Source organism: Fukomys damarensis, unplaced genomic scaffold (genome assembly GCF_012274545.1).
Source record: "Fukomys damarensis isolate Sample0158 unplaced genomic scaffold, DMR_v1.0_HiC HiC_scaffold_39, whole genome shotgun sequence".
Classification (NCBI taxonomy): Eukaryota; Metazoa; Chordata; class Mammalia; order Rodentia; family Bathyergidae; genus Fukomys; species Fukomys damarensis.
In genome coordinates this window covers 43,071,904-43,082,378 of record NW_022900951.1, presented here as the reverse complement: position 1 = coordinate 43,082,378, position 10,475 = coordinate 43,071,904, and the positions used below count along the sequence as shown (strand labels likewise).

The 10,475-nt window shown below is 52.7% G+C and overlaps 2 protein-coding genes across 4 annotated transcripts in view; one reads left to right on the top strand and one right to left on the bottom strand.

Annotated features, from left to right (window-relative positions):
* Praf2 (PRA1 domain family member 2) overlaps positions 1 to 1,917 on the top strand; it is a 2,296-nt gene extending 379 nt beyond the window's left edge. The window contains exons 2-3 of the mRNA XM_010606322.3: positions 908 to 1,125; positions 1,543 to 1,917. Coding sequence (XP_010604624.1) covers positions 908 to 1,125; positions 1,543 to 1,682 — 358 coding nt within the window. The 3' untranslated portion in view covers positions 1,683 to 1,917. The remainder of the gene's footprint in view (positions 1 to 907; positions 1,126 to 1,542) is intronic.
* A 1,163-nt stretch (positions 1,918 to 3,080) lies between these two features.
* The window catches only part of Ccdc120 (coiled-coil domain containing 120), a 14,345-nt gene continuing 6,950 nt past the window's right edge, over positions 3,081 to 10,475 (bottom strand). For all 3 annotated transcript variants that reach the window (XM_033760363.1, XM_033760364.1, XM_033760365.1), the window contains exons 3-11: positions 10,215 to 10,305; positions 9,939 to 10,072; positions 9,135 to 9,275; positions 8,492 to 8,783; positions 7,943 to 8,005; positions 7,131 to 7,305; positions 6,899 to 6,997; positions 4,602 to 5,516; positions 3,081 to 4,126 (exon numbers count right to left, since the gene is read on the bottom strand). In XM_033760363.1, the coding sequence (XP_033616254.1) occupies positions 4,012 to 4,126; positions 4,602 to 5,516; positions 6,899 to 6,997; positions 7,131 to 7,305; positions 7,943 to 8,005; positions 8,492 to 8,783; positions 9,135 to 9,275; positions 9,939 to 10,072; positions 10,215 to 10,263 (1,983 nt within the window). In that variant the 5' untranslated portion in view covers positions 10,264 to 10,305 and the 3' untranslated portion in view covers positions 3,081 to 4,011. The remainder of the gene's footprint in view (positions 4,127 to 4,601; positions 5,517 to 6,898; positions 6,998 to 7,130; positions 7,306 to 7,942; positions 8,006 to 8,491; positions 8,784 to 9,134; positions 9,276 to 9,938; positions 10,073 to 10,214; positions 10,306 to 10,475) is intronic.

The window sequence follows — 10,475 nt, the reverse complement described above, 5'->3', positions numbered from 1 at the left end:
GAAAAGCCTGAGGAGCATAGAAAAAGAGGCGGGTCCTGGTTGGTCATAAGGAGGGTCTGCTGGGAATAAAGGGTGTAGAGGGAAGACCTGGAAAGGATGGACAGAGTGGAGCTAAAGGGTAAAGTGGGCTGGGAGGTGGACCTGAAATTAAGGCCTTGCAAAGGGGACATGCGTACTTAGGTGAGGTGATGTGATGGGGTCAGATGAAAGCAGTCCTGGAGGATTTAGGACAAGAGGTAGGATCAGGGACATGGTAAAAGTTGAAGGGTTTGGAAGGTACATTTGTGGAGTAGTCTTGGAGGGAATCTTATCCATGATTGGAACGCCCCGGGAGCAGATACCTGTTGGAGAACTTGAGCCCAGAGGGAAGACCCAGGGTTGAAAAGCTTGAGACCAGAGAGATGGAAAATGTAGAGGAGGGACTTGGTCAGGGCTGGAAGTTGAGTTAGATCAGAGGCCTGGAAGCGTTCTAGTAATGATTCGAGGAAGGATCTACAGGGAAATGGGAATCGTGATGGGGAAAGAGGACACCTAGAACAGGGTCATCTAAGGACCATGGGCCAGGGGAGATGTAGATGTGTGGAGACTGGAAGCCTAGATGAGGGATCTGCAGAGACTTGGCTCACATGAGGTATGTGGGGGCAGTTGGAGGGTTGCTGGAGAGGAGTCCTGGAGGGTAGGAAAGACCAGGGAAATGCCAGGAGCCCAGGCTAGCAGAATGGGAGGATCTAAAGCAAAGACCTTAGGAAAATGGACTGTAAGATTCAAGCAAAGGGAATGAGGGTCCACAGAAATCCTCCTGGAGGATGGACCTGTTTGAGGCAGGGCTGGTGGGAGTGTTTGCGGGCTGCAAATTAAAGCTCCTTGATTTGATGGGAGGGCTAGCTTAGTACCCTTGTTCCTGCAGGTACGTGCGTCCGCTGCACACGCTGCTGAGCGCGCTGGCAGTGCTGTTGGCCCTTGGTGTGCTGGTGTGGGTGGCTGAGACCCGCGCAGCAATGCGACGCTGCCGCCGCAGCCACCCTGCCGCCTGCCTAGCCGCAGTGCTTGCCGTTGGCCTCCTCATTCTCTGGGTCGCGGGCGGCGCCTGCACCTTCCTGCTCAGCATCGCCGGGCCGGTGCTTTGTGAGTCTCTACTAACCCCTGAGATGCCTGGGAAAACGGCCAATACTTAAGATGCCAGGCTCGGCCTGTACTGATTTTGGTCTGAGACAGGGCTGGGAAATCCGGAGGGCAGCTCTGTTAAATGCTCCTTTCCTGGCTTTGCTCCCTCCTTCTGGGAACACCCCTCTTATTAGTGACATTTGGGTCTCCTGGTGTTGTGTCTTAAAGCACTGGCCACATCCCTGTTATTGAAAACCCTTTCTTGTGGCCACGCCTCCACTGCCAAACGAATTGAAATACTTGGCCATACCTAACAGGCATCCTGGTTGCCGACCACTCCATTGGCCTGCCTGTGCCCCAGTTCCCTTCTCTGGGCCCCCATTGGCTGCAAGCTGAAGCCCCATCCCACTGACCCCACTCCTCTCGTACCACCCACAGTGATCCTGGTGCATGCCTCGATACGCCTTCGCAACCTTAAAAACAAGATTGAGAACAAAATTGAGAGCATTGGTCTCAAGCGGACGCCAATGGGGCTGCTACTAGAAGCACTGGGACAAGAACAGGAGGCTGGATCCTAAGGGCCTGGAACCTGTACCCAGGACCTGAAGAACACCCCCACCCCAGCCCATACTGGCACCCAGACCCCTTTCCCAGCTTTTATAATAGAAGTCAAGAGCAACTTGGCCAGTCCAAAAAAAAAAGGACATCAGTAATTTCCACCCGGGTTTAAAATCAGGGTATCAACTGGGTGTGGTGGTGCTCATCTGTAATCCCAGCCCTCAGGAGGCTGAGGCAGGAGTATTGCCAGTCTATTCTATGTAGTGAGCTCAAGGATAGCCTGAACTACAGAGCAAGACCCTGTCAAAAAAAATTAGGGTATCACTCACACCCAAGCCCCCATTACCTAGGGATTATTGTCTTCCACAACATTCAACTTACAACCCAGAGTCACCTATATCTAGCCTCAGACCTTGGGCTTGGGACTAGAGTGTCCATGGCCAGTCTCAAAACATGGACCTAGAGATACCTACCTAAATTCTGGGACTCACCAGTCTGCTATGTGCAGCACCAAAGCTGGGGCTTGGGTCAAGACATTCTCAAATCTTGAACCTTGGACCAAGGCTTTTCCAGACCCCACCCTAGTTTCAAACCTAGGTTAAGGCACTGCCAAATTAGACCCCAAGCCAAGTGCCCTCAGTCCTCACCTGGGCGGAATCAGGTATCCTGATTCTGTTGAACCAGGTGACCTCAACCCTCACCAGTCCCAGTTGCCTTCTGCTATTTGAGGTTTTGCCCCTCTCCCAATATTCCACAGTGTCACGGACCAAGGGGCGGAGTGTGAGGTAGCCCCAACTGGAAATGGGGTAGATATATTAGTGTTGCTGCAACAATAAAGCTGTTACATATCTCAAGCTAGTTCGGGCTCCTGGCTGAAGTCCTTTTGCATTTCAGCGGACAGGGTGGCCTTTTGCTTTTCAATGCTGTTGAATTCTACCTGACTGTGGACCGAGGGGTAATCACTCAGGTTGTTCCTCAAACCTGTTACCTCTGGATTAGCACAGACTAAGGGTATAATGTGTGGAATGGAGCTCAGTGGTACAGTGCTTACCTAACACATGCAGAGCCCTAGCATCACATATAAACACACGAGTTCTTCAGGTGGGCCAGGAATCTGAGGACAAGCAGCCAAAAAAAGTTGCCTCACCTCACAAGGCAAAGTCAAGTCAAAACAGATGACATTATTTGGCTGTTTCCACAGTGCTTTGTTTTACCCTGGCCCATTTCACAGTATTTTTCTTCCTATAAAAATTACTGTATTGGGCCGGGGATTTGGCTCAGAGGTTCGGTGGCCTGCCTCGCAAGCGCAAGGACCCGAGTTCAATCCCCGGTACCTAAAAAAAAAAAAAAAATTACTGTATTATCTGGACTGAAGTATGGGCCCCTGTGGCAAAGCAGATAGAGGAGCAACAGGTTCAGTTTACACATTTATTATAGAAATCCCCTTCCAGTGTGGGTAGTGTCTTGGGCCCAGATCCATTGGTACAAAAAGAAAAGTTTAACACCAGGTAAATGGGGTAGGGGAACCCCCAGCTCCAGAAAGTCACAGATATGTATCATAGAAAACACAGTTTGTAGAGTTGTTTAAAAAGTGGTGAATGGAAGGAAAGCTAAAGAAGATGTGACGTGGGCTGTGGCCCATGGCCAGACGTCACCTGAGGATTTTACTGACATCTACCAGATGCCAGGTTCAACCACCACAGCATCCCAGAATGTAACACACCTGATGGCTCTACCCCTTTCCAACCTGCAGCCTCCTGATTGGGGATGGTGGACACACAGGCTGAGGGCACAGACAAGGACAGGGGCTCCTTCAGGCATCTCATCCACACTCAATCCATCCAAAGGTGAGCAGAGAGCCCACCTGCACAAGAACTCCCTTAATGGAAGATGGCAGGGAGTTCTGCTCATACCAGTCTCCCGGTAACCCTCAACAGGGCCCCGAGACTCTGTATGGTCTATTTCATGGGATAGGCTGGGCATGGGGACAGGAATGAACCCAACCAGGATGAACTCAGTTTCCCTTTTATAAAACGCCTAATGTTGGGTGAAGACAATGAATACTAAATCACAACTGTAAACAGAAATGTAGGAAGGGGCTGAGTCCCCATGACATTATCCCCCCCTCTCTGAAGCTGACTGAGGCCCCCCCGTCCCCAGCACAGTATGAGAGAGAAGCAAGGTATCAGACACCTTCCTGGGCCCACAGGGAGCCATGGGCCTTGGAAGATCAGGCTGGCATCCCCCAGGAATGAGAGCAACCACATCCCAGAGCAGCTCAGCAAGTTCGCCTATGGGCTCCTCAGGGTGGAGTCATGCCCAGGCCAGCAAGGGGCATATCAGAAAGAGTCAAACCAGTGTCCCTGGGGTTTGGGGGTCAGAACTGGAAGACTTCTCCCCCTCTAGCGTCAGGTCGCTTAAGCGAGCGCTCAGCTCCGGGGGGTACAGGAAGTCCGCGTAGTATCTTTAGAAGGGACAGCAGGAATCCGGAGGACAGGGTGGGGAAGACGAGATGAGAAAAGACAGACAAGACACAGAAAGAGAGAGGAAAACAGGCTCATTAAAGAGGTGAAGGCAGGCATAAGGTTCCCAAACATGGGGCATGGAAAAAGAGGAAGAGAAAGGTAAGGGGCACACGACGTCCCTTCCACCCAGCACCCTGATCTCAAGGCTCACTTCCCGCTGACTTGCACTGGTAAAATGTTAAAAGGCTTCTTTCTACAGCTTGGTAAAGACCTGCTGCTAACAGCACCCAAGATCCCCCTCCACCAGGACCCAAAGGACTAACACTGCTCATGCCTGGTACAGTGCCTATGCCAACACTACAACGAATGTCCCTGTGGGCCCAGTCATTAGCAGCATGACTAGTTCCCTAGCCTGGATAACTTTGCCATATGCCTCAAGAGACCCCTACCCATCAATAAAAGCAGCCCCCATACCTGCCGGAGACAGGGGGTGCCGTGAAACTCCTCGAGTGCGGGAGCGGCGCCTGGCTGGGCGCCCCATATAGTGCCTGGCCCACCTCATAGCAGCGGGCATGGAGGAAGGGCGGGTGTGGTGGGCCCACATGTGGCAGCACAGGTCGGCGCTGGGGCCCCATGGCCAGTCCCGAGTTCCGGATGTACCAGTCCCGCAGCCCCTCCAGGGCAAGGTTCTTGTGGCCGCTGCGCTCACCAGCCGGGGGTATACGGGTGGGTGGGGGCATCCAGAGAAGAGGGTTTGGATGCACCTCCAGGCCCTCAACAGCTTCTGAGGGCAAGCCACAAGGCTTGGTACGGGTAGCACGGGTGTGGGGGTCCTTGCTGCGGAGGAGGGGGCTGCTGCTGTCAGCTGCATATACGGGTGGTGGGCCAGGGAGCATGGCGAGGAACCCATCCCGACGGGAGAGGGGTCCTGGGGCCTCAGCTGCAGGCAGCAGTTCCCCCCAGCCTGCCCCACCGCCACTTCGGGGCAGGCCCCGGTCCAACGAATAGTCCAAAAGGAAGTCCCCATACACAGGTGGCAGCCTGGGGGCCCCACGGGAGACAGGGGCAGCTGAACTAGGCCGGGTGACCCGGGGAGGATCTAGGGGGCCAGCTGTGCGGGAGGAGAAGGCAGGGGGTGGCTGGGGGCGCTCATATAGCACTTCACTGCTTTTGCAGACTGGGGGGCCAGTGGCAGGGGGAGCCAGAGGGGCAGGTGGGGAACCAGCTCCCCCACCGGCTGCCCGGTCCACCAGCAAGGCCTCAGAGCTGTTACTGCGGCGAGTGCGAGCTGCGAAGAGGGAGGCACGATCAGAGGCAGGGTCGGCCCAGGGGAAGCCCATCTGGGAGTCTTGACTGCCGGACCACTGGCGAGAATGGAGGCCTTCGGGTCTGCAGCACAGAGGTAGGGGTAATGGGAGGAAGGTCAGAAAAATGAGGCAGATGACCAGTGCCCTCCCTACCTCATCTCTTTCTGAGCCTCACTTCCACATACGTCTCTAAATGGACCTAGGGTTAGAAGTTGTGTGCAAAGGTGATAGTGGCATGTTAATGGCAGCTGAGGTTCGGTCCCAGATTGGGGGACAGGGCTGCTAGCTGAAGGGGTATGTAAATATGTGTAGAACTGAGGAGAAAACACTGAGAGGGTTCCTTCTAATGCACCTGGACGCCTCAACTCCTGCTAAGGTCCTGCTCATGGCTTCTCTCTACCTCCAGGACGAAGTCCCAGTCTTTAAGCCTAGAATATAAGACCAGTCTGGGGCCGGGGATTTAGCTCAGTGGTTCTACTGCCTGCCTTACAAGCCCAAGGACCCAGGTTCAATCCCTGGTACGAAAAAAAAAAAAAAAAAAAAAAAAAAAAAACTCTGTCACATCATGTACGTGAACCACAACAGCCACCATGCACAGAATGCAGGCCCTACAAGGACAGGGCTTTGGGGGCTTTTTGCAGCCTGGGGAAAGTAGGCACTTATAAGTATTTAACAGTATAGTGATTAAAAGCAAACTCTAAAGTCAAAATTGCTTGGGTTCAAATACCAGGCCTTCAGTTTACTAACAAGTAATCTTTACACTTCAGTTTGCTCAGCTATAAAATGGGAATGGCAATAATACCCCTTCAGAGGGATCTTGCTGATACTTAAATAAGTTGCTATAAAGTACTGATTACTAGCAGATGGTAGGTATTTAGTACATGTTACCCAGAACTTATAATGCCCGTGTTTTTTTGAAATAAAAAGTAGGAATTTTATTGAGTTCTTTAAATTCCTACTCCATGTTTATTTTCTTACTGGAATATTTTAATCAATCATTCATAATTTGTTCAAATGCCTGCATCTTTCAAAGGCTGGTATTGCTATGTCCACTTCAAAAATGAGACAATGATTCAGAAGGGAAATGACCTATCCAAGACTCAGGAAAAGCCTATACTCAAACTTTGCTGCTTCTGTTCCGAATTCCCTCGCCTTTCTGCACCAAGATAATTCCTATTCACGTTCACACTGCCAAATGCCCATATCCCACACCTTCTGACAATTTCTCCTCAACACCTCCAATTAGAACTAAAGGCTCCCTCAGTACTCAGGAGGCCGAGGCAGGAGGATCGCTGTGAGTTCGAGACCAGCCTGGGCTAATTAGTGAGTTCCAGGTCAGTCTCAACTACATAGTGAGACCCTGTCTCAAAAAATCAAAACCAAAACCAAACCAAACAAAACAAACAAAAAAGAACTAAAGGCTCCTTCCTCTGATCCTCAGACCCACCCTCAGAGTCCCCTTACTTGCACAGCTGGGGGCCAGTGCCCCGGGTGAGGACAGGGGTGGCAGGCACACTTCGCCCCTCAAAACTGGAGGCACTCCTGGGCAGCGAGCGGGTGGGGCTAGACAGAGACAGGCAGGCCCAGTTCGGGGCCCAGGTTAGAGTCCATACCCCACAGCAGGCCCTCCTGCCAGCCCAGGCTCAGGATCCCATTCCTGACTCCTGGGGTGCATGAAGAAAGAGCTCACCCTCACCTGGTAGGGCTGGCCACAGAGTTCCGCCTGCTCTTCAAATCCCCATAAAGATCCGACGGGGGTGGTTTCCACGGGGTTCGCCTCTCAGGGCTCCCCCCAGATACTGCCCGAAGCTGGTCCCATGCCTTGGGTGGTGAGGGGCGCTCGGCCAGAGAGAAGCAGCCACGGGGCTCCTCTGGATGGAAGAAAAAAACTGGGGTAGAAGTTAAAAACAAAGGGCCCAGGGCCAGGAGTTTAGCTCAGTGGTGCTGCCACCTGCCTCGAAAGCACAAGGACTTGAGTTCGAGCCCCAGTACCAAAAAACAAACCAAAACAACAACAAAAAAAAACAAAGGGCCCAGAAGGGCCAGGACAGGTTGGCACAAAGCACAGGGCAAAGGCTAGTGCTGGGATAGGGGTTAAGCAGGCTAAGGAGCTAAGGAACGAAACAGGGCAAAAAGATGAGAAGAGCTCACAGTGTAGGCCTTGGAACTATGGAGGGAGGGATGGGCTAACACTAAGAAGATGCGGGGGACGGGAATGGTGGTGCATGCCTTTTAATCCCATCATCAGGAAGCTGAGGCAGGAAGACTGCTGAGAGTTCAAGACCAGCCTGGACTACATAGTGAGTTCAAGGCCAGCCTGCACTATAGGGCAAAATCCTGTTTCTAAAACAAAACAAAAAATACCCCCCAAAAGAAGATGGAGGCCACAGGAAGATGCAGCACAGCTAAGGAACAGTTAAACAAGTAGGGGAGGATCTGAGCATCACAGGATGGGCTGAGGGGACCTAGCAGGGGACTGGGGGCAGGTTAAGGGATACAAGTCCTCACCATTGTCATGGCTAGCTCCAGATTCTGAGAGGGAGCTGCTCTCCGAGTGCAGGACTACATCTTCTATAGGTGAGAAGGGAGAAAACCAGAACCATCACCCCAAAGCCTGGGTACCATCCTCTTGCCCCACTAGATGGGCTCCTCTGCTCACCCCACATTTTGGGTGGTTCCTCCTCGCTCTGTTCCCTCCCCAGAAACCCACTTTTAAATGAATGCAAGACCAGCATGGGTTTGGGTCTTCACTTTCTTAGTTCCTACTAATCAGTCCCCCAGGGTCTCCCTTGCCCATTTATCCCCCTTTATCACAACTCTTTTTTTTCTTTTTGGAGTTCCAATGGGCTTTTATTGAACACATGCCAACAAAAACAGAGCTCCACTGGAACACTTGCCAATTAACCATTTTTTTAATCATAACTCTTCTTACTCGGTGGCTCCCTTAAGATCTGTCCATCTCTCAGCATTCACTGGCTACTCACCCATCCATTAGCCAGAGCTCATTTCCTGCCCTTGCTCCCTGTCTCACTGGTGGGATTCTAGGGCCTGGCTCACCTTGGCTGAGTTGAGTGAGGCGCGTGCCTAGGCAGACTCCCTGCGTGGTGATGAGTGCTCCCGAGGACAGTGGCAGTGGCTGGGGTGGAAGCACTGGGAGGCCAAGGTGGGCCCGGACATCTCCAAGCTGCTCCTCTAGCTCATGCAGCCTCTGCAGAGCATCTGCCTGCACCTGGCGCCGGCGCCGGCGCTGCTCAGCACTCAGCTCAGGGGCCAAGGCCAAGCGACGAGCAGCTGCAGTGATCTGCTGCTGCACTGACACCTCCCGCTCCAGGGCCTCAAGAGCCAGCTCCTATAGGGCCCAAGAGGGGTGGTATAGGACCAAATGTTGGAAATGGCCAGGCACAGGACCCAGGCAGTGGTGGAATCTATCTGCACTGGAAGCAGGGCCTGCTCCTCCTGCAAGCAGGCTTATCTGCCTAGGGATGGAGCTTAATTCACCCTCTCTGTGCTGGGCTTGTTCATCTTCCTGAAAGCGGGAGGCCAGTACTGACAGAGTTGGGGACAGCATAATACCAAAAAAAAAAAAAACAAACACCTCTTCAAGCCCTTTCCCTTCTCATCTCCTACTCCCAGGTACTCTTCCCAAGCCTGTTCCTGTCCCTTTCCCCCACCATCTTGCCCTCCACACCCATCTGCTCACCTCAGCAGGGCACAAGGAGTGGTGTGCTGGGTTAGGATGTGGTGGAGGGTAGGCACGGGCTACAGGGGGCCGCCGGCGGATCAAATGAGGATGTTCACCAGGCTCCAGCGGGCACTCGGGGGGCAAGTGGCCAGTGAGCTCCTGGAGGGTTCAGGGAACAGACATGACCAAGAGTCAGTTGTAGGCGCAGAGTAAAGCAGCGATGATCCCAGAAGCTACAGAAGTCCTCTGTGGAGCCTGGCCCTGCCCAGCACCCCACACCTTATGTCTCTTCCTTTACCAGGCAGGTGAGTAGCATAGACTCTCAGCCCTTCAATAGCCCAAACCCTGGGGCAGGAGGTACCAAAGACTACAAAACTTGGAGTGCAGAATATTGCAGTTTTTATTTAAAAAGACACAGTCTATGTAGTGTACTTTATATAATACCCCCATCAGGTCTGGGGCTGCATTGTCTGAACCACATTATTATTTCCAGCAAACTGTGGACATTCACACTAAAAGCTCTAAGTCGAAACCATAAATCATTGTATGTCAGTTCAGGGTAGGCTGCACTGCCAAATTTTGGAAATGGGTTTCATTTTTTGAGGCTTTGGGATTTAGAGTTAAGTGGGAATTGTGGGCTGACATCATATTTCACTGATTCACTGATTCTAAGACATTTAAGCAGAGCTTTGAGGAGACAAGGGGTTTTCAGGTAACCCACAGCCCAGACAAGTGGCTCAGCAACTGCTAACACAGTCCGCCTACCCAGGGTCCCAGCTCCTTACTCCCTCCCACTGGAGACCCCTAGGGACTGGCTCTCACCGCCTCCTGGAGACAAACTTTTCTGAGCTCCTGAAGTTTCAGGCTCAGTGCCTCCTGCAGAGCCCGCTGCCGGTCAAGTAGCACCCGCAGACGGTCTGACTTCACCTGGGGCACAGCCTCTCCAAACAGGGCAGCTGGACACAGAGGGAGCAAAGATCAGTGGAATAGCTAAGGCATCCCGGAGGATCTGCAGGGCCAGAGACCAACCCTCCTCAAGAGGGCAGGTAGTGATTCAGAGCAGGGGAAGAGCAGCAGGAGGGGGAACCAGCTACCAACCTGGGGCATTGAAGGTAGGAGAGCTGATCAGCTGACCTTTGACTTCCATCTTGATGCTGTGGGGAGCCTGTGGCTGATGGCTAGACAAGGCCTGGCAGTGATACAGGAGCCATTAAGGAAGTATAATACCTAATACACCCCCATACACACCCTGGCTCCTGGCCCAACCAGCCTCCCACACTCCGGCTTGGGATTCCTTGGGCCCCACCCACCTGCCTGGCCTGCCCTCTCATATTCTTTTTTTTTTTTTTTTTTTTTTTT